The sequence below is a fragment of the Cervus elaphus genome, chromosome 24 (assembly GCF_910594005.1).
Source record: "Cervus elaphus chromosome 24, mCerEla1.1, whole genome shotgun sequence".
NCBI classification, from domain to species: Eukaryota; Metazoa; Chordata; class Mammalia; order Artiodactyla; family Cervidae; genus Cervus; species Cervus elaphus.
The window spans coordinates 71,361,476-71,388,407 of NC_057838.1; the positions used below are offsets into that span (position 1 = coordinate 71,361,476).

The 26,932-nt window shown below is 58.8% G+C and overlaps 1 protein-coding gene and 1 long non-coding RNA gene across 3 annotated transcripts; one reads left to right on the forward strand and one right to left on the reverse strand.

Moving 5' to 3' along the window:
* Window positions 1-258: 258 nt before the first annotated feature.
* Window positions 259-7,089, reverse strand: LOC122682947. The gene is made up of 3 exons (XR_006337572.1): window positions 6,629-7,089; window positions 5,061-6,464; window positions 259-2,180 (listed from the first exon to the last, which is right to left on the reverse strand). It is a non-coding gene; the product is annotated as an uncharacterized LOC122682947 (long non-coding RNA).
* A 199-nt stretch (window positions 7,090-7,288) lies between these two features.
* KLF15 (Kruppel like factor 15) lies at window positions 7,289-19,840 on the forward strand. 2 transcript variants are annotated; one of them, XM_043886307.1, is made up of 3 exons: window positions 7,289-7,465; window positions 11,163-12,224; window positions 18,788-19,840. In XM_043886307.1, exons 2-3 carry the CDS (start codon window positions 11,176-11,178, stop codon window positions 18,948-18,950), a joined length of 1,212 nt encoding a protein of 403 aa, XP_043742242.1. In that variant the 5' UTR covers window positions 7,289-7,465; window positions 11,163-11,175; the 3' UTR covers window positions 18,951-19,840. The 2 variants fall into 2 exon arrangements, with proteins under 2 accessions (XP_043742242.1, XP_043742243.1); XM_043886308.1 differs by lacking the exon at window positions 7,289-7,465 and adding an exon at window positions 8,377-10,160.
* The last annotated feature ends 7,092 nt before the right edge of the window (window positions 19,841-26,932 follow it).

The following is a 26,932-nucleotide window of genomic DNA, read 5'->3' on the forward strand; positions in this document are numbered from 1 at the left end:
CTTTGCTAATGAGTCAGTTCTTTGCATCAGGTGGCCAAAGGACTGGAGTTTCAGCTTCAGCATCAGTCCTTCCAGTGAATATTCAGGGCTGATTTCCTTTAGGATGGACTGGTTGGATCTCCTTGCTGTCCAAGCAACTCTCAAAAATCTTCTCTAGCACCACAGTTTGAAAGCATCAGCTCTTCATTATTGGCATAGGAAGAAGCATACATCTATTGCTGTTTTTAAAAAGCTCCAGAAGCACCCCCAAGTGTGCCCTGATGGACAAATAGAACAACAATGTGACCTATACACACAATGAAATATTATACACCTGTGATGAGGAAGGAAATTCTGACACACGTGACGACATGGATGAACCTTAAGGGTATTATGCCTAGTGAGGTGAGCCAGTCACTAAATGAGAGGTACTGTGTCGTTCCCTTCCCACGAGGGGCCTGAAGCAGTCAGGTTCATGCCATGGTGGCTTCCAGGGGGCTGAGGGCAGGAGGCGGAGCCAGGGTGCAATGTGGGCAGAGTTTCAGTTTGGAAAGAAGTAAAACTTTGAAAATAGATGGTACTGATGTTTGCCCCACAATGTGAACACACTTCGCACCACAGACTGCACATCTGAATGGCTCTGATGGCAATTTTACACCATGCACTTTTAGTCACATTTTAAAAAAAGGCTCCAAAGCAATTCAATTTTCCGTTTTTGTAATATAGCAAGAAATGTTAACAATGGTGTGATTGTGAATGTCCTTTCTTTTTTTATACTTGTTTGTACTTTCTGATATTTTGGGCAGTGAGAACAGTAATTTTTATACAACTTTAAAAAGCCATTTCAAAAATAACGCACTAAATCGCACAATCAGACATACTGGGCTGACCAAAATGGCCATTTGCTTTCCTGTGAGATGGCTCTAGTGGGGCTCCATGGTCTCTGATTTCATTCGAAGCGATTCTGATGGGTTGTGGTGACGGCTGTCATACCAGCATGCATTAAAAAACATCAAAATTTGTACATTTTTGTGTAGCTATTTTAATATCAAAGATGGAAGAAAAAAAGCAACATTTTTGGCATACTATACTTTGTTATTTCATGAAAGGTAAAAATGGAACTGAAATGCAAAAACTGATTTGTGCAGAGTGTGGGGGTGGTGCTGTAACTGATGGAACGTGTCAAAGGCAGTCTGCAAAGCTCGTGGTGGAGGCTTCTCGCTGGACAATGCTCCACATCGTGTAGACCAGCTAAAGCTGATAGGAATCCAATCAAGATATTAATAGAGAACAATCAACATCATACCACACAGGAGACACTGCCATACTCAAAATATCCACATCAAGCACTGAAAATCATCTGCACCAGCTGGGTGACATTCTCACACTGATGTCTGGGTTCCACACAAGGTGAGCAAAAACCTTCTTGACCGTATTTCTTCATGTGATTCTCTACTCAAAACATATTGAAAATGTTCCATTTTTAAACTGTGATGGGTGATAAAAGTGGATGCTATACAATATTGTGGAGCAGAAGAGATCGTGGGGGCAGGTGGGATGAACCACCACCAAACACAGCAACGCCGGTCTTCATCTGAGAAGGCGTGTCGTGTATGTGGTGGGATTGGAGGGGAGTCCTCTGTTATGAGGGCCTTCCAGAAAACCAAGCAATTAATTCCAACAAGCACCAGTCCCAGTTAGACCAGCTGAAAGCAGCACTTGATGAAAAACCTCCAGAGCTGGCCGAGAGAAGATGCGCAATCTTCCCTCAGGATAACCAAGAGCCCATGCTTTTTTGACGACCAGTCAAAAACTGTTACAGCTCTGTTGGGAAGTTCTGATTCATCCTCCGTACTCACCAGCCATCGCACCTTTGGATGTCCATCTATTCCGTCTTTACAAAATTCTCATAATGGAAAAAGATTTCAATTGCCTGGAAGATTGTAAGAGGCACCTGGAACAGTTCTTTGCTCAAAAAGATAAAAAGTTTTAGGAAGATGGAATTATGAAGCTGTCTGAAAAATGGCGGAAGGCAGTGGGACAAAATGGTGAATATATTGTTCAATAAAGTCCTTGGTGAAAATGAAAACAATGTGTCTTCTACTTTTACTTAAGAACTGGAGGAATTTTTGGCCATCACCCTACAGCAGAACCGTATTTTTTTCTGGTTATAGAAGTAATATAAATTCATTCTAGAAAATCTGGAAAAGTGAAAGAGATAATGCTTAAAAAAAGAAACTATAATTTCATCACTTCAAAGTAAATATTCTTAAAAATCGTCACTGTAAATACTTTGATAACTATTTCTTCTTCTACAAATGTTTTTTCTTTAAATAATCATATCCAGAGTACTACCTTTATAGATTTTTGCATCCTGCTTTTTTTTTTTCCACTTTAACTTTCATCAAATAGTCTTTTAAAGAGTGGAGAAGTCTTTAAACTATGGCAACTGACTCCAGTATTCTTGCCAGGAAAATACTATGGACAGAGGACCCTGGTGGGCTATAGTCCATGGGGTTGCAAACAGTCAGACACGACTGAGCAACTGAGCACAAAGTCTGGAGAAGACTTTTGACAGTCCCTTGGACTATAAGGAGATCAAGCCAGTCCATCCTAAAAGAAATCAACCCTGAATATTCATTGGAAGGACTGATGCTGAAGCTGAAGCTTCAATACTTTGGTCACCTGATGCGAAGAGCTGACTCACTGGAAAATACCCTGATTTGGGGAAAGATTGAAGGCAGGAGGAGAAGGGGACAACAGAGGATGAGATGGTTGGATGGCATCAGTGACTCACTGGACGTTAGTTTGAGCAAATTCCAGGAGATAATGAACGACAAGGGACTGGTGTGCTGTAGTCCATGGGGTGGCAAAGAGTTAGTGAGTGAACAACAAGTCTTTTAAAATCCTGATTGAAACAGACAAATGGTATTCTGCTACACAGATGGTTCATTATCATTTTTTCCTTTTGTTGGACTTTAGTTGGTTTCCAATTTTTTTCAAGTGTCACTAATATTGAGACGAAGTCTGTTCATAAATCTGACTGCGAATCTGATCATTTCTTTAGGCTCAGGCTCTAAAAGGACATGTACTGACTCAGGGCTGCTGTACAGAATTCAAGGTTGCTTCCTGGGAAGGTACTAACTTCACATCTTTCCAACAGTGGAATCACTCTAAAATATCCTGATCAATTGGATGAAAGGGTATTTGGCGTTTCTGGGATCAGTGGTGAGGTCAGAGACTTCCCTTGGCAGCGATATGCTATTTGCAAGCTCTGTTGAGGTCTGTTTTCCACTTGACCCCGTCCTGCCCTCACTGTTTTGAAGTGAGGAGGAATCCCGCCCGACTCTGGTGGAGGTGTCACCTTCGGGGTCTTCTCATCAGCCCAGGGCTCTTGCAGGGTGCCCCCTCAGCGGGAAGCCCCCCATGCAGTCAGTTCCCAACTCTTGCTTCCTTGTGGCTTGCTCAGAAAGGTGATGGCCAGTGGCCCGGGAGAGGGGATGGGAGGTGAGGCTTTGGCCGGTCACAGGGCACATGCTGACCCTGGGGACTTTGGCTGGGCAGGAGTGACTCATTAACTAGTCACCCCACTAACGCCCCTCCCCGAGGGGGGCCTGGGCGGTGGCGTCCCTCCTCCTGTTTCTGAATGTGAACCCGGCTCCTGCCCAGGGGACATCAAGCTTAGCCATGGACTTGCACACTGTCCATCTGCCCTTCGATGCTGTTCTCAGGTATGTCCACTCTCAGATCAGCCTCGCCCGGGTATCCGTGAAGACGATGCCGCTTTCCATCTGCGGGAGCTCGCCCTGGCTCCCCCACAGCTCCTGTCTCGTCGCGGCTGGCCTGTGTCACAGAGCACCCTCCACAGCCGCTGCCATCCCCCCTGGCCTCACCCGGCCTCGTCCTCTCTGCCCTTCTTGCCAGCCCCAGCAGACTGTCCGATGGCAGCACCGCCACGCACGGCACCTTAGTGGACACCGTTCTCCATCATGGGACGTTCTACTGGACACACTCCCCCTTCCCCAAGCTGGGTACTGTGGGCTTCCTGGGGTGACTAAGAAATGGCCCAGCCCCCCAAAAAGCTCAGCCACCCATCTATCAGGCACTCATCAAGGCCCTTCTAGGCAGGAGAATGTTGTGAAACCAAGATTCATATACTTCCTGCCTTCACAGAGCCTGGGCTGCCAGGGTCCTCACTCACTCACTTACTCGTTAAGTCCACACACACATCGTCGGAGCCCTCTTATTCCAGGCCCTGGGCCGCGAAGCACAGGCATGTGAGCCTGACCCAGCCTGCTGTGGGAGGCAAGGCTGAGAAGGAACTTGAGGGGCTGCTGATACTTGAAGGGTGAGCAGGTCTGACCAGGAGGGGAGAATGAGCCAGGTAGGGGCACCTTTACTGAGCAGCCCCGCAGAAACTGGCCAGGGGTGTTCCAGGTCTCTTTGGGGAAACGGGTCTCCTAAATTCCCCAGCGACCAACTCCTTAACCTGTTTGGCAGCGATTCCTCAGCACTGTTTAATTTCTCCCAAGCTGACCATGTGTAAGTCTTTCAGAAACTCATTAATTCCACAATGGAGCACATACTGAATGCTTGGTGCTAGAGATACGAAGGGACTGAAGGGACAGGGATCACTGCTTTGGTGGACCTTACATTCTTTGGAGGAGACAGAAAGCAAATGAAACAAAATGCAAAATATATAATATGTTAGCAGGGAAGAAGCACCAGGAAGAAAAGTTCAACAGGATAGGGGAAGAGGAAATATCAGGAGAATGTGAACATTTGAGACTGGGTGGTCAAGGCAGGGTTCCTGGAGAAGGTAGTGTTAGTCCCTTATTTGTATCTGACTGTTTGTGACCCCATGGACTGTGCCCGCCAGGCTCCTCCATCAGTGGGATTCTCCAGGCAAGAACACTGGAGTGGGTTGCTATGCCCTCCTCCAGGGGATCTTCCTGATCCAGGGATCAAACCCAAGTCTCCTGCATCGCAGGCAGATTCTTTACTTTCTGAGCCACTACCACAGAAGGTAACATTTGAATAAAATCTTGGAGAGGGCGATGGAGCCATGGGGACATGCTTACACAGGCAGCAGGAACAGCAAATGCAAAGGCCCTGAGGTGGGATCGTATCTGGAATGTCTGTGGAGCCACGGGGGGCCAGTGTGGCTGCAGTGATGTCAGCAAGGGTGAGACGAGAGCAGCAAAGGTCGGGGTCAGGATGGAGGCCAACCCTGCAGGGCACTGCAGACGGTGGGAGGCGGGAGGCGCTCAGTGTTCAGAGAAGCGACATGATCTGACTCAGGCTGTAAGACAGCATCTTGACTGTTCTCCAGTTTCTTTATTTTTCTCCAGTCTTACTGAGACATAATTGACACATGTCATTGCATAAGGTGTACAACATAATGGTTTGATTTACACATGTTGTAAAGTGATTACTGCGATGTTTAGTGTGTATCTCATATGGATACAATAAAAGCAAAAGGAGGGAAAAAAAAGGTTTTTGTGATAAGAACTCTTAGGTTCTAGTCTCTTAATGACTTCCATAGAAAACACACAGCAGCATTAATTATATTTATCATGCTGTATGTTACATCACCGACTCAATGGACATGAGCTTGAGCAAACTCCGGGAGACAGTGAAAGACAGGGAAGACTGGGGTGCTGCAATTCATGGGGTCACAAAGAGTCAGACATGACTTAGTAACTGAACAACAGCAACATAACATCCCTAGTTATTTATCATTACCTGGAAGTCTGTCCCTTTCGATCACCCTCCTGCAATCCTGCCCCCTCACCTCATCTCTTTTTCTACTGTTGTTCAGTTGCTCAGTCGTGTCTGACCCTTTTCGACCCCATGGACTGCAGCACACCAGGCTTCCCTGTCCTTCACCGCGTTTCCATTTTTGCTTTTCACATGTAAGTGACAGCCATACAGTGCCTGACTGTCTCTGCTCAGCTTCTTGCTAGCCTGTGCAGAAGCCTCCTGGTGTGCTGAAGCTATGGATGCACCTTTGTTTCCAAGCTTCTTCTGAACTTTTGGTGTGATTGTCAGTGAGAAGATGGGGAAGACTGGCCTGATAATGTGTGAGGAGCAAAGGATCGATGGCAGGCAGGGATGTGCCTGCCTCTCACCTGCACAGAGACCAGGCAGTGAGCTTGAACCCTGCAGACCTCTGTCTCTTCTGTAAAAAGGAGTGAGCTGGGTCTGTTCTGCGGGTGCTGGCCAGGGCCTGCATGAATGTTCAGGAGGTGCAGACAGCACCATCACCATCCTCGATCTCGAGGCCAGTCTCCTCCAAACCCTCCCAGCGAGCCCCAGTTTGGCCCCTGGTGGCAGCCAGATTTGTACGCCTGGCTTTGTGGTGTGCATCGGGAGGGTCCCAGGATGCAGGGTCCAGTGTCCTGCATAGTCTTAGGAGTCCAGACCCACAGCACTCCGGAGAGCCTAGACAGGTCCCAGCTATCAGTTGCGGCTCCAGCCGTGTCCTGGAGAGGAAAAGAATCAGAAATGCTGCCCGCCTCCCACACCAGGAGGCAAGGATGTGCGTTCTGTAGAAGGCACTCCCAGGCCACCATCGAGGTTGTCTGGAAGACGTCATCTCGGCAGCGCGGGTGGACCAGCGGGCTTGCTCACCCGCCTCCCTCCTTACCAGCTGTGTCTGGGAGGACCGCGGCCTCGGAGTCCTCTCCATCCGTAAAATGTTGGCTGAGAACACGACAGGTTTGGGTAAACGGCGCGCAGGGTGTCACTCTCAGCGCACGTGTCTCCAGGGCTGGTCACTCAGCGTCCCGCGCCTCCTGTCTCCCCGGGGGCTGCCGCGGACTCGAGCGAGCGCGTTGTCCCGAGCGGGCTGGCGGCTCACCGGACGCTCGCTCGCATCTCTCCAGCAACGTCCCGGACAAGTCCTGGCTTTGCCTGTGGGCCGCCCGGGGCTGCAGATGGGAGCGGGGTAGGGAGGGTCGGGCCGGGGCTGTTCGGCGGCGCCCAGCCCGCGTGGAACCCCTCGGAGCCCAGGCCAGGCCCGCGTTTGTTCTCACCTGGGCTAGAACCTCCGGAGCCGCAGCTACCAGTCCACTGAGACTGGAGGGGCGGGGCGGGGGCGGGGCCTGGACCTGGGAAGGGCGGGGCCTGGGCGTGTGACGCGCGGCCCGGGCCAACGGGCGGGGCCTGGCCAGACAGGGGCGGGGCTGGGGGCGGAGCCGGGGCGCGTGACGCGCGGCGCGGGCCAATGGGGCGCGCGCCCGAGGCCGAGCCTCCTGCGAGCCTTCTCGGCGCCCGGCGCGTCACGTGAGCCCGGGGAGTGAGCGCCGAGAAGCGGCGGCGGCGGCGGCGGCGGCGGCGGCGGCGGCGGCGGCGGGGGCTCGGCCGCAGCGACGCGGGCCGGGTGAGGCGAGTGAGTGCGGGACGCGCGGCCGCCGCCCCCAGCGCAGCCCGCGTGGGCCCGGGACCGCCGGGCCTGGCCGCCGGCCGGCCGCGCCGAGTTCAGGTAGGAGCGCGCGGCGAGGACGGGCGCGCCTGGACCGGGCCCGGCGAGGGCGCGGGGGGCCCTCTGCGCGCCGGGCTGGGCGCCCGCACTACTGTCCGGACTCCGCGCGAGCGTCGGGGGAGATGTCGGCGGAAAGGGAACCCCGGTGCGGGGCCGGGGCCAGGGCCTGGGGCGGGCGGGCGGGACGGCGATCCCCCGTGCCCACCGGCCCGGTCCCCGCGCTAGCCTCGGTGTCTGGCCCCGCGCGTCCGCGCGCGCTTTGCGGGCCGGCCGCCCATATGGCTGGCGCGGCGGGGCCTGCGGGCGGAGGGGTTACTGCCGGTCACCGCGGCCGGCCCGGGGGAGGCGGCGCCCGGCTTCCCCCGCCCCTTCCCACGCGCGGCCCCACGAGAGCCGGAGCGTCGCGGGGTCCCCCGCCCGGCCCTCAGCGCGCCCCGCACGCGCAGTCACGCGGCAGGAGCTCGCGCCCCCGCCCGCCCCTCTGCGGGTCCCTTCGGGCCCTCCCTCCACCCCCACTGTTTGCCGGCCCAGGCCCCGGGGGTGACGGGTCCCCGGGTGCCTGAGGCCTTGGAGCCACTCCGCCGCCTCCAGGGACCCGGCGGACCGCGGGGAGCCCCGTCGCCCCACAGGTGCGAGGCCGCGGCCACGGGACTCTTATTTTGAAGGGCGGCCCCCCCGCCGTGGTCTGCACGCTGACCCAATGGAAGGCCCTTGGCCGGCGCTAGGCTTGTTATCAATTACATGTTGTTCCTGCGGCCGCCGTGTCCCCGGGAGGATAAACAGCAGGCCTGGCCGGCCGGGCGGGGAGGGGCGGAGTCCGGCCATGGCCAGGGACGCTGCCCGGGACAGGGCGTCCCCCCCCCCCCCCCCCCCCCCCCCGCGGCCTGCGTCGGTGGCCGGGCCACGTGCTGCTGTGTTTCAGGGCCGGTCCCCGCGCCCCGCGGGTCCCGTGGGCTCTCAGTGCTCGCGTCCTCCCGGCCGAGGAGCCCTGCCCGAGGGCTCAGGCGGTCTGCTGCGGCCCCCACCCCCGGGTCTTTGCACTCCGTCGGCAAAGTTCGGCCAGGGTCCTGTTTCAGAGTTGGGGATAGACAGTCCAAACGGCTTATATTCTGGTGGGGAGACCGAGAACGAAGTGTGTAAATACTTAACTGCAGTAGCAACTGTTAGGAAGACTAGGATGCAGGGTGGTATAGCAGAGGGTGGTGGGCAGGGAGGGAGGCCTCACAGGGAGTGACTTCAGAGCTGAGGGATCTAAATCAGGGGCTCCCTCCTAGACGGCTGGGAAGAGGGGTCCTTGGAGAGTGAAGCGCTGGGGCCCTGGCCTGGGGCGGTGAGGCTGGTGAGCCTGTGCACAGCCTGGGAGTGGGGCAGGTGGAGCAGTGGTCGGGGCAGACCGGCCTTCTTGGAGGAGACTGGGTCCATTCCTTTGGGAATCTCTTCAGTTCCCGCCTACCCTGTCCTGCTGTACTTATTTCCCCCTCTTATTTCTTTTATGTCATTTAATCTGTGGATATCTTAGTTTATGTCTCTAAAATGTAAGGCCTCCTTTGAAAAATATGTACCAACCACAGTACATCATCCCATTTAAAAATATTGACTGTAATTCCTCAATATCATGGAATAGTCAGGTAGTGGTCACATTTCTGGGGAGAGTTTCAAGGGCAGGGACATGGCCCTGTCTGCCTTTTCTGCCTCGTTCCTGCCTGGTTCTAGGAAGACCGGAGTCCCCGGGTTCCTCAGCATGGCGGCAGAGGGGAGAAAGACCATGACCTCACCCTTGAGACTCACCCTGACGGCTGGTGCTGCCTGTCTGTCCCTGTAGCGAGTGCTCAGCGTGTGTAAGCTCATCGGTCTTACAAAAACCCAGGAACTAGGCACGGTTGTCAGGATCCCACCCAACACATGGCACAGAGAGCGTGCACCGCTTGCCCGAGGTCACACAGCTGACAAGCTGCAGAGACAGCAGCTCAGTGTGGGCGATGGGGTGGAGGTTGGGGTCTCAGGCTGAGTGTGGGCTCTGTTCTTCACATTATCTGGCCTTTTCATGCCTTCTCAGCACCTGATTCAGTGAATAGTGTATATTTTAAAACTCCCAGCTTTAAAATCCTTAGCTAAAAAGCCAAACATTCTCCTGCAAACACTGCCCTGGATGCAAACTTGCATCTTGCCTTATTTTCCTGGGGCTCAGTGAAGCTTCCTAGCTGGGTCATCACACACGGAACAGGTGGGGGTGACTGGGGTTTGGGGGAGCAAGGACTGGCCCCAGGTCACGACTGAGGATGGCCTGGCCCTGGGAGGTCCCGAGCGCTGGCTGGGCCTGCGGAATGTTGGGCAGTGCCCGGCCCGACCGAGTGCTCGAGACAGAGATGGGTGTAGTGGGAGTGGACGTGGTGCCCGGTGGCCAAGACTGTCTGCTTTAGCTGCAGATCGTTCCCCTTCCTCAACTCAGTAAACACCGACTGTGGTCACTGGGTGGGGACAAAGGTCTGCAGAGGTGGCCCTGTCACAGCCACTGTTGACTTTCCTTGGACACCGACCCGCATGGCCTTCAGCCTGCCCCTGTCCTCTCTGCTGACGTGCCCTGAGCCCCTCCTGGGCACCAGCAGCCTTACCAGGGGCTGGGAACACAACCAGACCCGACCGCCCAGCCTGCACCACGGGGGCCCTGGTCTGGTAGGGAGGCGGCGTGAGCTGGGTAAGTGCTCCATGGGGTGTCAGCTGGGGGTCTCATTGCCCACCAGGCAGCTGTGAGTCAAAGGCGGGAGTACCTGAGCCCTGGGACCGGAGTGCGTCCTCCCTGAGTTGTTGTCGCAAGGCAGGGCCCTTCTGCTGCTGGTGAAGCCCCTGAAGGTGCCCAGTCCAGTGGAGGGTGCTTGGTGGAGGCCCGTCCCTAATTCACTGGAGAGGCAGCTGAGATGGGAGGGGCCCAAGGACTGGGTGGTGGGTGGGCTGCCCCCTTTTAGGTGGTCAGACAGCCCTTGAGGGAGTCTTTAATTTATGCCTCAGAGTAGACTTGTCTGGTTGAAATACAAACTCCTCATTTATATTTGAGTCTCAGATGAAACAATTTTTTAGTATAAGCTTGCTGTATCCAATGTTTGGACATGCTTCTGTTAAAAGTTGTTCATTTTTTAAACTCAGTTTCAAGTTGAACCGGGTGGCCTTTATTTTTATTTGCTCAATCTGGCAACCCTACCAAAGCTGCAGCAACAGGGGGTCAGAGGGCATGTGGCTGTCCTCCGCCTCCACCCCCCACCCCGCCCCACCACCCACCGCCGGCAGTTCTTCTGCAGGAACAGGACTGAGGTCAGTTATCCAGGGATGATGGTGACTCTGCTTAGCTGGATGGGGTTCCCACCTGGCCGTTTGGGGTGCAGAGTGCCTCCTCACACACCCACCCTCTCCCTCACACGCACTCACACTCAGACATGCGTGTTCCCTTTCAGAATTGTTCTGAAAAATCTGTGTGAAGCCACGAGAGCCGGGTTGTGCAATGGGCTTGGAGAGCACTTTTGCAAACAGGTGGTGCAACTTCGGAAAACACGCTTGCAGCGTTCCCCCATCAGATGGATGGAGGCAGAATCCAGGCCTGGGGCGGCGGGACGCTGTGGCTGGCCACGGCGTGGGGCCAGGAGCCTCCGAGGAGGGGGCTGACTGTGCTGCTTTCCTGACGGGGCCTTCTTGGTTTTCTCTGCAGCCGCCAGGCCAGCATGGTGGACCACTTGCTCCCAGTAGACGAGACCTTCTCGTCGCTGAAACGCCCCGTCGGTTTTCTGGGTGACGGGCGGGCGTACCACATGCTGCCCTCGCCCCTCTCCGAGGACGACAGCGATGCCTCCAGCCTCTGCTCCTGTGCCAGCCCCGACTCGCAAACCCTGTGCTCCTGCTATGTCGGTGGCCGGGGGCCCGAGAGCCAGGACAGTATCCTGGACTTCCTGCTGTCCCAGGCCACCCTGGGCGGCGGCGTTGCGCCTCACGGCAGCCCCATGGCCTGGGGGGCCTGGCGGAAAACACCGGCCCCCGTGAAGGGGGAGCATTTCAGCTTCCCCGAGTTCCCGGTGGGTGACCCCGATGACGTCCCTCGGCCCTTCCAACCCACCCTGGAGGAGATCGAAGAGTTTCTGGAGGAGAACATGGAGCCAGCGGTGAAGCAGGCCCCAGAGGGCAGTGGCAAGGACTTGGACGCCTGTGGCCAGCTCTCCACTGGGCCACACAGGGGCCACCTCCACCCCGGGGCGGGTGGCAGAGAGCGCTGTGCCTCACCGCTGGGGGCCGGTGCAGCTGGCAGCCAGGGCCCGGCTGGGGGCCCCGCCCCTGACACCCCAGTCCCACTGCTGCTGCAGATCCAACCGGTGCCTGTGAAGCAGGAGTCGGGAGCCGAGCCTGCCTCCCCGGGGCAGCCCCCCGAGGCCGTCAAGGTGGCGCAGCTGCTGGTCAGTATCCAGGGCCAGACCTTCACGCTTGTGCCCCAGGTGCTGCCCTCATCCAGTCTCAGCTTGCCCTCCAAGTTCGTGCGCATCGCCCCTGTGCCCATCGCAGCCAAGCCCCTTGGGTCAGGACCCCTGGGGCCCAGCTCCGCAGGCCTCCTCGTGGGCCAGAAGTTCCCCAAGAACCCGGCGGCCGAACTCATCAAAATGCACAGGTGCACTTTCCCTGGCTGCAGCAAGATGTACACCAAGAGCAGCCACCTGAAGGCCCACCTGCGCCGGCACACGGGCGAGAAGCCCTTCGCCTGCACCTGGCCGGGCTGTGGCTGGAGGTCAGTATGGCGGTGGCAGCCAGGCGCTGTGCAGGGCCCACACGCCTCTGCTCCCGGGGTGTGTGGCCAAGACCGAGTCCGTGCTTGGATAAGGCTGCTTAGGGCGGGGAGGGGGTGGGCAGGCCCAGAGGCCCCTGTGGGCCTCTGATTGCTGGCGTTCAGTCTCATGGTGACCAGGTGAGGCTGCGGCTGTGCCAGGGAGGGGCTGGGCCACGCAGAGGGCTCCCCTGGTGGCGCCGGGGCCGCTGAGAGCCGCGGGGGGCGGCTGCGCACCAGGCGTCCCCGCGGCGTTCCCGTGCTGCGCGCCCCCGTGCCGTGCGCCCCTGCAGCGCCCCAAGGGTAAGTACCACCTCTCACCCCCCTTCACTGCTGAGCACGCGGAGGCTCAGAGCTGCTCAGTAACGTGACCCTTTGCTGATGGGGTCGAAGCCAGGGGCCAGAAGCAGCCGCCTCCGCAGCCTGAAGGCCCAGCCGCTTGACAGCCATTCTGGGGGAGCTGGCGCTGTGCTGGAGATGCCAGAGAGGCCACGGGGGGCTCCGGGCTCGGGTGCCGAGCCAGAAGCGGGAGACTGCTCCCCGGATCTCGCTCCGTGCACATGGGGGACCAGCTCTCAAAGCGGGGGGTGGCTTTCCCAGGGTCACCCAGCCCCTGGGCGGGCAGAGCGGGTGGGACCACCGTGGATCGCCCCCAGTCCCCCGGCAGGCCCACCCTCTTGGGAGGGAACTGTTCCTGAGGCTCTGGTGCAGGTCAGGGGCGACGTGCTCAGGACGCCCCCCTGCAGGAAGCTGGCTGGCCCAGGAGGTGCGTGTGCTCCTTGCACACTCGGTCCTGCCTAGTGTGGCTTCCGTGTATGAGGGGGTGGGAGGCATGCTTGGCTTTGTGCAGACCTGAACCTCACAAGGGGCACGTGTGACCACACGCGATCATGCGCACTGCATGGTTGCGCCCCATGCGTGTGTGTGGGTGCACATGACACCCCGTGCTTCCAGATGGAATTGCTCCTGAGAGCAGGGGAGAACTGCCCCTGGGCCGGAGGTGCTGGCCTCAAGAGTCGTGGCAGGCCGAGGCTGGATGGATGGGAGCCCTGTGCCCAGCATCCCAGGTCGTGGAGCAGTGAGCTGGCTAGAGAAGGGGCTTTGCCTTGGCACCCACAGCCCTGAGGGCTCCAGGAGCCCAGCTCTAGCCTTGCACTGCCCACAGCATCAGGCAGAATTGGCCGGTGTGCTTCAGAGCAGGCTTGCCGGCCGACGGGGAAGCCGGGGTCAGTAGACAGACCTGGGGCCCTGCGGGGGCCCAACCGCAGCAGGGGACATCCTGACCCCGAGGGTGGGGCAGCTGGTGGCAGGGAGTGGACCCCAGCCCTGCTCTCCCCACTGGCCGGTGCCCTCCCGTGGTCCCCTGGCCAAGCCTGCTTCCTTGTCTGTCTAGTGGAAGGCTTGCTCGCGGTCTCTGTCCCTCAGGGCCATGTGTGCAGGGATCGTCCTTGTCGTGTGCTGCTCTCAGACGAGGTCAGAGTGTGAGGAGGACCGGGGAGGGGTCAGCCCGCTTCCACTGGGCAGCACCCACGTTGCAGGCTGGCACCTGGAGACTCCCGGGCCAGTGCTGTCTTTTTTATGGGGGTGGGGCTGTGGGCAGCCTCACAGTCCCGGGCACTGTCCACCCCCCAGAACTGAGGCTGGGAGGAAGGCCCTGGTCGTGGTCAAGGCCGCCTGCTTGGCCACTTCCCCGGGAGAAGAGGACCTGTGTTCTGGGCTGTCCTGGAGGGCACATGGGACCCTCGGCCCAGGGCGTCAGGGAGGCAGGTCTCGGCCCCCAGCACAGCGGCCCTGGAGGGAGTGAGTTCCCCATGGGGGAGGTATGTAACCCAGAGTGGGATTCATGGTGGGCATTCAGGTTTGCACTGCCTGAGCCCTTGTGTGGTCTTGCCCAGGACCCCGGAGTGGGGGAGGCATGGTGGGAGCTTGGCACCGTGAGGTCTTGCGGAGCCCTTGGGAGCCGTGTCTGCCATCAGCCAGGCGGGAAGCTTCTCCCGGGTCTGGGTCTGGCCCTCACGGGGTCACGTGTGGGTCTTGCGAGGCAGAGGCCCTGCCAGGCGGGGAGCTGAGGGCGCCTGCCCTTGTGGGGGCCGGGTCTCACTGGTTAGTCTTCAGGGATCCTGAACTGCTGCTTATGTGCCCATGAGTTGACCTGTCCCGTCCATGTGCTCGTAACTGCCAGCTGAGTGACCAAGGGCCATCCTTCCAGCATGTGGGTGGGAGGGTGGACTGACTTTGGGGCAGCTCTGTCAGGACAGGCAGGGGGGAAGTGGCCAGCTCACCAGGCACTTACTGAGTGCCAGGCACTGTCCTGAGGGTCTTAGAGCTGGGCTCCCCTCTGCAAATCCCCACCCTGGCTTGCATGATTCCTTCCACAAGGGACTTATTACCTTTCCGGCCCCTCAGGCCTTCTGTACCCCTCAGGTACACTTAAATTCCTATCCAGACGCCTCATCCTGGACCGCAGGCTCATGCGGCCTGCCTGCCAGCCTGCCTCGGGCAGCGCGGGCTGTCATGGCCCCTGTGGCCTGTGTCTCCAGCACTCTTCTCTGGGGGTGGTGTCGCTAGTCTTGCCATGACTCTGGCTCCGTCATTCCCAAATCCCAGTCTCTTCGAGGCCTCCCAGCACCCCTGTGGTTTGTTGGCACCATCTCGTTTTACGTAGGGGGAAACTGAGGCCCAGAAAGACCCAGTCATCGCCTCGGCGACAAAGCGCACCCCACCGTGGTGAGGGCAGCATGCCTCTGCCACGTACAGCCCCAGGGCCGGGCTGGCCACCCCTCTCGCTGGGCAGTGCTCTCGTGTGCCAGGAGTCCTGTCTCCTCCCCGAGGTCATCAGCGGCCAGGCATCAGCTCTGGGCTGGGAGGGAAGGGCTGAGGAGTGGGACAGTGAGACACAGCCCCGGGGTGCTGGGCAGGCGCCCGCGTCACACTGAGCCTGTGAGCAGGCGTCAGCCTGTCGTCCCACTTTGGTGGTTGTTCAGTCGCTCAGTCGTGTCTGACTCTTTGCGCCCGCATGGACTGCAGCACGCCAGGCTCCCCTGTCCATCACCAACTCCCGGAGCTTGCTCAGACTCGTGTCCGTCGAGTTGATGATGCCATCCAACATCTCACCCTCTGCCGCACCACTTTAGAGAAAGGAAATACGGCTGGAGCCGGCAGGCGGTTCTCACCATCACCCGGCTGAGAGGTGGCTGAGGCAGGGGCTCGGCCCAGGCTCCCTGCCCACCCCACCCCATCCTACCCCACCCCACCCCACCCCACCTGGCAGGCCGTAGGCCCAGCCCTCCCTGCAGCAGCCCCTCCACACCTCCCGAGGGGGTGGGCCGCCCCCTGCACCACGCCTGCCCTCCCAGTGGGTGCTCTGCATCCCAGACTCTCTCCTTCCTGGTGGTCCTGGTGAAGAGCAGCCGCCTCTCTCCGTCCGGCGCCTGTCCTGTGTCCTGCTCACTGAGGGCCAGGAACACTGTCCCCCAGGGTCATCCCTGGCCTGGGCAACCTCCCGCCACTTCCTTCGGTGTCTGATCGTGGACCCCGGAGTCCCTGCTCTTCCGCTTAGGGATGCGGCTCTGGAGGCCGGGATGAGGCTGGGGCCGGATGGGCCTGCTTGAGGCTGTGCGTGTAGGAGGTGCTGTCGGCCTCTGCCTAGAAGTTTCCTGCTTCCCTCTTGGACACCAGCCTCCCTTGTTCTCTGCAGAGGGAAGTCCTGTCCCCTCCGAGGAGAGCGCCCTCCTGCCTCCACCCCTGGGGGCGTGCCAGCTCCCCGTGTGGGGGGGCCTGGGTCTCCACAGTGGACAAGGAGGCCCTGGAGACGGGGAGGCCGGGACAGGGCCGGGGGCTGCAGCAAGGCCCCCGAGCCCTGCCTGCGGTCGCAGCCCTGCGCTGTTCCACGCACAACCTGGCGCCACGTTCCCACCTCCGCCCTTGGCCTGGGTGCTCACACCGATGGCTTTCTGGCTGACTGAGGGCCCCCTGGACCTGTGCTTCCCCACAGCCCAGCCGTGGGGATCGTGGTCGACACTCACCAGGGCCCAGCTCACAGCCATGGGCCCTGCACCCGCTCTGCACCCTCAGTCCTGGCACCCGATTTGCCCTTCCCTGTGCCCAGGGAGCACCTCCGAGAGCTTGGCAACTTGCCAGGCAGTCCCGGCAGGAGGAGCAGGGCCCGCTGCCTGCAGAGGCTGAGTCGTAACCGCCCACCCCGTCCCATGTGGCTGCGGTTTGGGAGAAGGTGGCGTGGGGGTGTGGGCTGGGGGGGTTGTCTGGGGGCTCAGGTCACAGGACCCTGAGGGGGGAGGGGGCGTGCAGATGGGGGGGCTGTTCTCAGGGCCGCTGTCCCCACTCCGCGCCCCTCCCAGGCGTCTCCTGACAAGAGGCCCCTTGCCCTGTGTGCCCACTGTGGCCTCTGAGACGAGCCTCGGAAGGTGGACGAGAGCCCGAAGGCCCCACTGGAAGAGAGGACCCTGAGGCCCAGGACAGGCCTGGGTTCACTCGGGGCTACACGGGCTTGCGCCGAGCCATCCGGCTTCCCCGCTGCCCCTGTCCTCATGTCCTCCCTGGGGTGGCGTCTCCAGCGGGGCTGGTCTTGGCTCCCTGAACGGGAGGGTGAGGCCGACCCTGTGCCGCTGGGGGAGGCTGGGGCTCGGGGCTGTCGTGGAGCCTCCTTGCCGCTGCCCTGGGGGCCCTGACTCCCGCCGAGGCGGGTGGTCCTGGGTTGGCCCCTGACGGCCGGAACCTTGGTGCTCCTTTCACCCACTTGAGCTGCAGGGGCGCGGGGCACCCGGCCCGCTCTGGGGGAGGCCAGGCTGCCTGCGGTCACCAGGGCGGGATCTTTGCTCTGGCCTTGGCCACTCTGTGGCCACTGACCCTGGGTCAGGGTCTTGCATCTCTGCGCCTCGGTTTCCTCTCGTGGCAGATGGGCCAGGGTCTTATTTCCAAAGGTGCTGATGGCACTGTGCCCTGGGCACCAGGGCTGTGATGTGAACACCAGCTTCCAAGCACAGGCGCCTGGCCGTGCTCTGGGCGCCAGGGGAGTGAGGGAGGTGGCGCTTGTCCTCCGCGCCTCCGGGCTGAGGCCCCCGCTCTGCCTTCCCTGTACAGCTGTGGGTCCCGGGCTTCCACCCAGAGGGTCAGGCCCGGCTGAGCCTCCAGCCCCCTCCTTGGCAGGGCGGGGATGGCTGCTGCAAGCACCACCCCCTTCCTCTCAGGCATGGGTCCAGCAACGGGGTGCTGGGCCTGATGCTCCTTTGTGCGTGTGTTCATGTGGGTGAGCATGTGCACACATGCATGTGTGTGCTCCGTGCTCAGTCGTATCCGACTCTTTGTGACTTGTGGGCTGTAGCACGCCAGGCTCCTCTGTCCATGGGGATTCTCCAGGCAGGAATACTGGAGTGGGTTGCTATGCCCTCCTTCAGGGGATCTTCCCGACCCAGGGATCGAACCCAGGCCCCCTGCAATTACAGGCAGAGGCTTTAGTGTGGCCTGTTTGTGTATGTGTGCAGTGTGCACTGGGTGCTTGCCCGCCCCAGGGCTGGCGAGGGCTGCCTCTCTGACAGCTCTCCATCCTCCTGAGATGCTCTCTCACTAACGCACAGACCAAGAACCCCAGGCACCAGGTGCTGGGCTGGCCGCGGGGCACTTGTCTTTCCTCATGGAGCTGACGGTCTAGTGGCTCAGACTGATGTTCATCAAAAACTTGGAAACTAAAGTTGCAGCAGTGGTAGAGGTCAGGAAGAAGTGCCTAGTGCTTCTAGGCCCTGGCTGTGGGTGGGATGCGATCCTGGAGGGTTTTCCTGAGGAGGTGATGTTTGCACTGAGGGCTAAGGGATGAGTGGGAAGAGCCTTTCGGACAGAGGGGATGGTTTGGGCACACGTCCTCTGGCGAGAGGGGCTCAGGGCAGTTTGTGCAGGCAGAGCGCGAAGCACAACAGCGTGTGTGCGTACGGTGGGGTCTCGCTGCCAGGACGGAGCTCGGGAGTGAGGAGAGGCTGGAGTCCCTGAGGTCAGCTGTGCCAAGAGCTGAGCCCTGTGGTCAGCTGGGGTCCGTGGCCACTGTTCCTTTGAAGCAGCCACTGGGGCTGCGACAGGGAGGCAGCTGGGCTACCTTGGAGGCCTCTGAGCACCTTGTGGGGCACGGAATCGTCTGGGGACCTCTCAGCTGCTGGGAAGGCAGTCAGGGTCCAGGAGTTGTGGGGTCAAGTCTGAGGACCCCTCCTCTGCTGTGACAAAGGCCCGCCCCCTGCAGGCTGGGCGGGGCCTCTGCCCTAGCCTGTGCCCCGGGTTGGGGGGCTGCCTGGAGGATGCTCCCAGGAGCCCCACACTCTGGTCTGAGGGGCTTGAGACACAGCTGCAGTTGGGGGGCCTGCGGGGTTACCAGCTGCCCTCAGGCCACAGCACAGGGACCGGCCCCTCGCGCCTCCCTGGAGGGGCGGCGGGGGAGGGGCAGGGTGGGCTCAGCGCCCTCCCTGCGGACCCCACGGGCTCCGCTGGGCGGCGGGGGCGAGGCCGCTGACCGCCCTGTCCCACAGGTTCTCGCGCTCGGACGAGCTATCGCGACACCGGCGCTCGCACTCGGGCGTGAAGCCCTACCAGTGCCCCGTGTGCGAGAAGAAGTTCGCCCGCAGCGACCACCTGTCCAAGCACGTCAAGGTGCACCGCTTCCCGCGCAGCAGCCGGCTGCAGCGGCCCTGACCCGCCCCCGCCCCCTAGCGGCCGCCGCCTCCGCCAGGCGCTCTGTAGCAATAAGTTATCAGCCCCCTTTGGAGGGACGTGACGCCCATCTGGGCCATCTGGAGCCCGGGGGTGCGGACTCAGCACCGCCACCTCCCCGGGGACCCGGAGGCACCCGCGCCGGCCGGAGGCAGCCTGCACGCCCCTCGCCTTCGGAGGCCCAGCCCCCCTCCCGCCGGGCTCCCCGCCTGGGCCGGGGCCAGCACTCGATTGCCGGGGAAAGAGAAGTGCGCAGTGTTGAAATGTCAGTTCCCGGAGGGAGCCTGCGGGGAAGAAGGAAGTAGGCCAGAAGTCCAGGCTGCACTGTGGCGTGGGCGTGGCTCCATCCCCGGCCTGACCACCAGAGGGCGCACAGGGCGGTGCAGGGGCGGGACCTGGCCCCCAGGTGGCTGTGGGCTGGGTGAAAAGCCCCCTCTCGGCAAGGTGGCAGTGCATGTGCTTGAGTTAAACATGCAGGACAGACGGACGGTGCCGTGTGGCCCATCCCCTCGCCCTGTTTGCAGACAAATCCAGAAGGCACCTCGGGTCACCTTCAGGAGGAGAGGGCTGGTGTAGAAGAGCTATGTAGAGCCTCCCAAATCCTGATTTAGAAGTGCATTCCTTATTTTGTCTAGAAATTAATATCAAATGAACTAGTTTGTTTTGAGAGGTTTATTTCACATCCTATGAATGTATGTAAATAAAATGTACATAGGTGCATCGACAAAATCTTTTAATAACATACCAACATTGTGTAAATTTGAAATAAAATCTATAAAGCTGGTGTACATATGTTACAATTATGTATATTTTCTTTGGTCCTTCATAAAAATATATTTGCCAATAAAAAGAAAAAGAACTTGATAACTCTGGCTTTGGCGTGCTGTTTTCCTTGTCCTTGCCAGGAAATGGAATGATTCTGGGGGCTGAATCTGCTTTGCCACATGCGGGGGACCCTGGTTTGCACCCCGAGCGACACAGGGGCTGTGTGGATGTCCGGCCCCTGGTCCGCCAGTGCAGGGTCCCCGCACCACCACCTCCGCACCTGAGGCTGGGTGTCTGCTCCTTCTGTGTCCTGAGGGCTGTCTGCTCCACAGACCCACGGCCACCTGATTCCAGCTTCACTTGTGGGGAGAGACCGCAGGCGGGCCCGGCCCACAGGGCCGCCACCACGCTGAGCTCCTGTCTGAGGCCCTTGCTCAGCACTTCCTTCCTTGTGTGCAGTGCACTGAGCATCGATTATGCACCCACTGTATCCACCAGGAAGGAGGCAAACTGTTCTCCAGCCACAACTCCCCCTGGGAAATGGCACGTGATGGCCACTTGCAGTTCTGAACGGATCAGGCGTCTTGACTGGGCGGAGGCAGTGCCTAGCGTGAGCTCTGCGGATGAGGCCTCAGGCCGGCACCAGCCTGCTTCTCTGTCCACGTGCCCTGGGGGCTGTCAGTGACAGCCGGGGGCCTAGAGCTGGAGGTGGAGCCCCACGGGTCTGCAGGGGAGAAGTGAGGGAGGTGTGTGCGTGTGCGTGTGCACTGTGTCTCCTGCAGTGCAGGCCCTCGTCCCCGCTGACCGGGGAACCTCCTGCTGCAGCCATCTGCCTGTCCAGTAGAGCGCAGCACAAGTGCAGAATGGACACCCCATCCCTCCTGGTCCTGGGGAGAGGACCGGCCTTGTGACCTGTGCCCTTTGACCCCAACTGGACACACTCCCTGGGGGCAAACATGCCCGGGGGAAGCGAGGCATCGATCTCCACAGAGGCGCCTTCTCCATCCATACAGAAGTGGCCCAGTTACAAGGGACCTGGGGGCTCAGGACGGTCACACTGGAGGATCCGTGAGCACATGTGTGTACATGCCTGGGTGCCAACTGGACACGGCTCACCTTTCCACGTACGTCCTCAACAGCCACCTGCTTGGGTCCTTGGCCCCTGGCCAGCCTCTGTCAAGGCCCAGTTAGGTGAACACTGGGAGATGTGCAGTGCTGTTGGCTGCTTCCTGGGTCCCCTGTGCCCCAGAGATGCCTCTGCCTGTGAGAAGACAGTTTAGAGCACGTGGTTTACTCATTGTCCGGAGACTGCACCACACGGACAGGCTTTGTGTCAATCCAGATCCTAGAATATGTACCATCATACTGAGCTGTAAATTCTGGTCTCTGGGCACCACAATTTACTTATCAATTAAATTTAATGGTAAATTACCATTAACTAGCTTTAAGATTGTTCCCACATGTTTGCTGTGATATGTAATGATACAAAACAGAACAGATGTTGCATATAGCTTCATATACAACTTTTAATGGTGGGTTTGCTGGGTCAAAGAGCAGGCCAGTACCTTTGCCAAATTACCATCCAAAAATCAATTGCACTGGGAACATAATTTACTCACGCATTCAGTGTATTATCTGTTCTTCCACACTAGAACATGAACTCGGGAAGAAGGGTTTTGTCTGTTTTGCTCAGCACTGAGCCCAGCTCCCAAAACAAATATTTGTTGAGCAAATGACGTGGGTGGTAAACAAGCGCTATGGCTAAAATTGGGATAAGACATAGAGGTTAAATATACAATTTAAAGTTAAAAAGTCGTCAGCAGAATATTGGCTCCAAGGATTGTTATTGTTGTTCAGTTGCTCAGTCGTGTCCAACTCTTTGTGACCCCATGGGCTGCAGCATGCCAGGCTTCCCCGTCCTTTACCATCTGCCAGAGTGTGCTCAAACTCATGTCCATTGAGTTGCTGATGCCGTCCAACCATCTCACCCAAGGATGTCCACATCCTAATTTCCAGAACCTGAGACTATGCTTCCTTCTGTGGCAAAGGGGACTCTGCAGATGTAATCAAGTCAAGTCCAGATTCAGTTCAGTTTGGTCATTCAGTTGTGTCCGACTCTTTGCGACCCCGTGGACTGCAGCATGCCAAGCTCCCCTGTCCATCACCAATTCCCGGAGTTTACTCAAACTCATGTCCATTGAGTTGGTGATGCCATCCAATCATCTCATCCTCTGTCATCCCCTTCTCCTGCCTTCAATCTTTCCCAGCATCAGGGTTTTTTCAAATGAGTCAATTCTTCGCATCAGGTGGCCAAAGGATTGGAGCTTCAGCATCTGTCCTTCCAGTGAGTATTCAGGACTGATCTCCTTTAGGATGGACTGGTTGGATCTCCTTGCAGTCCGAGGGACTCTCAAGAGTCTTCTCCAACACCACAGTTCAAAAGCATCAATTCTTCAGTGCTCAGTTTCTTTATAGTCCAACTCTCACATCCATACATGACTACTGGAAAAAGGAGAGATTATCCGGGATTATCTGGTGAGCCCGAGGTAGTCACATGGGTCCTTTAAAGTGAGGGTCTCCCCGCCCCCCAGCCACACACGAGGTGAGTGCAGGCAAGTTAGTGGAGCTCCATCTGTATTTACGGCCACTCCCCATCACTGGGGTTTCTACCTGAGCTCCATGTCCTGTCAGATCATCCAGGGAGTCAGATTCTCCTAAGAGCTCGAACCCTACTGTGACCTGAGCACATGAAGGGTCTGGGTTGCGGCTCCTTCTGAGAATCTGAGGCCGGACAATCAGAGGTGGGCTGAGCTCTGGGGAGCTTCTGCAGGTACCGATAATCACGATCACATCACAACATATAAGGTGCTAGAAGCATCCGCAAACCATCCTTCCCACTCCGGTCTGTGGAAGAATCGTCTTCCTTGAAACAGGGCCCTGGTACCAAAAAGGGTGGGCATTGCTGCCTTAGAGCGGGTCAGGAGGCGAGACGATGGGCAGAGGTCAGAGGCTGGGAGCTCTCACTCTGCTGACTGAGGAGGGGGAGCAAGGGGTCACAAGTCGAGGGGCAAGGCGCCCCTGAAAGCGGGAAGAGGCAAGCAGACGTTCTGCCCTGGAGCCTCTGGAGGGGAACAGCGGTGCGGACAGCTTGATTCTTTGTCTGACCTCAGAACCACGAGCGGAGGAATGGGTGTTGTTTCAAGCACCACGTTCCTGGGAATTTTCACAGCGGCAGTAGATGCAGGTGACACAGGAGAATTAGCATAAACATTCGATCCCCAGACACTGTGCTGTGCAAGAAAGAGGCGGGAGGGCGGGGTGGGGCGCAGGCGACTGAAGGTGCCGCTCTCCTCGTGGGGGCCTTGGCCGAGTCAGCAACTGAACACACAGGTGGTTTAGTTCCAGGTGTGGGAGGGGGCACTGAACCCTAGGATGCAAAGCACCACCTCCTGGGTGCGGGGTGGGGCCACGTGACCCCCGCATGAGCCCGTGACCCCCGCTCTGGCACCACGCCCCCTGACCTGCTCTGAAGGCTCCTGGCAGTGGTGCCCGCCTTCCCGGAGGTGCAACAGGGCAGTCAGAGCCTGCCGAGCTCCAGGCCAAGGTGAGCTGGTAGGGCCAGGCTGGGGGGCACACAGGAGACAGAAGTGCCTCCTGGGGACCTGCTTACATCAGCCCCTACACAGGCGGCCCTGCCTCGCAGCAGGTAGCGGGGTTTCCAGGCATGCTTTATGCCCCTCTGTATGCCCTCTAGGTCTCTGTGTGTGCTGGGCACAGCTCCAGCCTGGGGCCAAGGCCCGATCACTTTGTGCGGCTCCTGGCCTCCAGACGTGGCTTCCCTAGCATGTCCACGCTCTAGAGCCTCAGCTTCCTCACCGGTCAGTGGGAGTTGGCAGGGTCCCCTGCCAGTGGAACTTCAGGTTTCAGGGGACCCTTGGGGGTGACTCCTCCTGGATCTGCCACCAGTGGCTACTGAGGGGGCTCAGCTCTGTTGTTGGGTCTGTTGTTGGGAGCAGCTGGTGGCAGGGCGATGTGAGGGCCATGGGCTGAGCACCTGCCCTTGGTGGCTGGCCCCTGGGGGAGACAAGCCCCTCCCTGGGCCCCACTCTGCTCACTGCCCAGCAGGTGTGCACCCTTCTGCCGACACCCCAGTGAGGTCTACAGTGGGCTGGGGAACCGAGGGCCGCACGGGAGTTGTTACGTTTGTGGTTCCGTCCACATACTGGGCTGCCGAACCACAGGAGGATCAAGTCTGTCTGCTGCTCTAACTGGAAATGCTCTAGAAAGAGTTTTGAGGCCAGCCAAGTCGACACAGAACATTTCAGGAACACAAGCGAAGCTTAACACTCCCGCTTTAGGTGGGCCTGTCACGGAGGGCCCCTTGGAGGAGGTGACGTCAGAGTGGGAAGGAGCCTTGGGAGGAGCAGACGGAAGGGCAGTCAAGCCAGAGACAGCAGGTGCAAAGGCTCCGGGGCAGGAATGGGCCTGCGTGTCTGAGGCCTTGAGCCAGGTGGCGAGCAGGGGGTTGAGGGCAGGCAGGGCTCCCCAGGGTGTGGCCACCCGCAGTAAGATGGCACCTTTTGACTCAGCCAGCTTTCCTGCGACCAGAACAAGCCTGACCCGGGAGTCCGTGCTCTGCTCCCTTTTCTACTGTTCCTTCTGCCCCAGCGTCATCTACAAAAGAGAGAGAAGGAAGGAAAAAGTATCCAACCCAGTCACTCAACCCCCTGCCCGCTGATTCAGCCTGCTGTCTCCTAGGTGGTATAGAGACTTCTGGGTTCTCAGTGCAGTGGTAGCCCACTGCTTCAGCAACGGAGGGACTGAACCAGATTCAAGTTTCCGGAGGGTCCCACTATCGTATGCAAAACTGTGGGGCCCTCAGTGCGGCCCCCGGAGTCCCCAAGGAGTAAGACAGCCCACCCAAGGGGCAGAAGTCAGTGACCATGACTTCACTACAAGACTCCTGGGTTGGGGGGCAGGTGGGACAGGGCAGGGGCTGTGGGGCATGCCAGGAATCACCCTGCCCTGGGTGGGACAGAGTCCCACCCCCTGGCCTGCTGGGGCCTCCTGCTGGTTGAAGCCCCAGGGGCGCAGCCCAGCAGGTTGGCCTCCAAGACCTGGCCGGGGCCCCAAGGGTGGCGAGTGTCGAGTGACCACTGGGGAGATAGGACCGGACCGAGCCAGGGCGGAGCTTGCGGCTTCATGGACCTGGTGGTGGCAGTGGGGGTGAAAGTGGCCTTGAGGATGTGGGGGGCAGGATCTTGGGACTCACTAGCAGACTGGATGGGGGTCAGGAGAGGGTTGAATTTCCTTGTGGTGGCCCTTTGGAAAAAAACAAACAAGATGCAAAACTGTGGCAGAGAGAGAGGCAGGGTTGGGGGAGAGACCAGGTTTCAGGGAGCACAGGCCTTGACCTGAGCAGGGGTGAGCAGACACGTGGTGATGCTCAGAATCCTTGCGTGCTGGGAGGGCGCAGGCCCTGGTCCGGATGGAGCAGAGCTGGCCGTGTGAGATGCTCCCTCCCGTTTGGGGCCACAGATAGTCCAGGGCCCTAGTGCTGGGTCCAGGGCAGTGGAGGGGCTGAGAAGGACTCCCCCCTCACAATGGGCTGCTTCCCGAGCTGGTCCATCTGGCCAGGGCATCCGGGTTCACCACCACCAAGGCTGTCGTCTGGGGTGATGGCAGGTTATGCTGGGGTGTTCCGAAGACAAAGCACGAACATAGCAGAGGTGGCGCTCAGCTGGGGTGCCAGTGAGTGAGGCCAGCACCGTCCCTGCCCCTGGCACTTCCATGGACACCTGATGATGAATGTGGGCCAGAGGCTGAGGCAAAAAGAGAGGAGGACAGGAATGTCCCCTAACTAATGTCTTAATTAGGCTGGACTGTGGTCAGGCTTCTTGGAAGGGCACCTGGGTGGGGCCCAAGGATGAGAGGCCTGGCTGAACTCAGAGTCCCGCAAGGGCTTCCTGGGCCAGAGGCGACATGTGCAAAGCCTGTGAGGTGAGACAGACCGAAAGGAGGTTGGTGCCTCCAGAGCGCGGCCGCCAGGGGATCATAGGCAGCAGGCCGGGCAGTGCTTGCTTCCAGCGTGGGCAGTGGGAGGTTGTGCGGGGCCCTCAGCCCCCCACCTGCAGCTGCCCTGGGCCTGCCGCGGTCCAGCACTGCAGCTTCTATCACATTCTCACAAGTGGGCCCTACCAGCTTCGAGACAGAGCAAACCATGTCCACCCTGTGGGGAGCCTGGAGCAGGTGCTAAGAGAATGGGGTGGGGCGGCGCAGGGATGCCTGTGCGATCTGTGCCCGACAGCTGCTCGAGTCTTTCTCCAGCAGAGTCTTCTGCGAAATCCACGCACAGCGAGAGGGCCCAAGGCACGAAAGGAGCGTCCCTGGCCAGCACGGTCCCCCCAGAGGCCAACTCCAGAATATGCTGAGAACAGAGGCACGTGCACTTTTAAAACACAACGAGACCCTCACGCACACTCACTGGCTTAACAGTCTCCCATCAGCCCTGCCAGCCCCTGGCTCTGGGGAGACCCATGGGAGCAGAGAGGCTGGGCAGCTGGGGGTGGGGATCAGGTCAAGGGTATTTGCATTTTTAAAGTTGGATTAGTGTCTGCAAGGAGTCCTTGACGCTTGACTGGAAACCCAAGGACATAGCTGGTGGTGGTGGTGTTCAGTTGCTGAGCTGTGTTTGACTCTTTGCAACCCCGTGGACTGCAGCACCCCAGGCTCCCCTGTCCTCCACTATCTCCCAGAGTTTGCTCAAACTCATTTTCTATTGAATCGGTGATGCTGTCTAATCATCTCATCCTCTGTGGCCCCCTTCTCCTTTTGCCTTCAATCTTTCCCAGCATCAGGGTCTTTTCCAATGAATCAGTTCTTTGCATCAGGTGGCCAAAGGATTGGAGTTTCGGCTTCAGCATCAGTCCTTCCAGTGAGTATTCAGGACTGATTTCCTTTAGGATGGACTGGTTGGATCTCCTTGCAGTCCAAGGGACTCCCTAGAGTCTTCTCCAACACCACAATTCAAAAGCATCAATTCTTCAGCCCTCAGCCTTCTTTAAGATCCAATTGCCACATCCATACTTGACTACTGGGAAAACCGTAGCTTTGACTAGGTGGACCTTTGTCAGCAAAGACATTAAGTAACTCTTAAGAAATTGCTCTGTCTCTCCTGCAAGGTTGGTGGGGTGGGTGGG

What these genes read in the sequence shown, in the direction of transcription:
- KLF15 (XM_043886307.1), top strand. Translation starts at nt 11,176, where the DNA reads ATGGTGGACCACTTGCTCCCAGTAGACGAGACCTTCTCGTCGCTGAAA. An exon ending in TGGCCGGGCTGTGGCTGGAG is followed by an intron (nt 12,225 to 18,787) that starts GTCAGTATGGCG and finishes CCTGTCCCACAG; the next exon opens with GTTCTCGCGCTCGGACGAGC.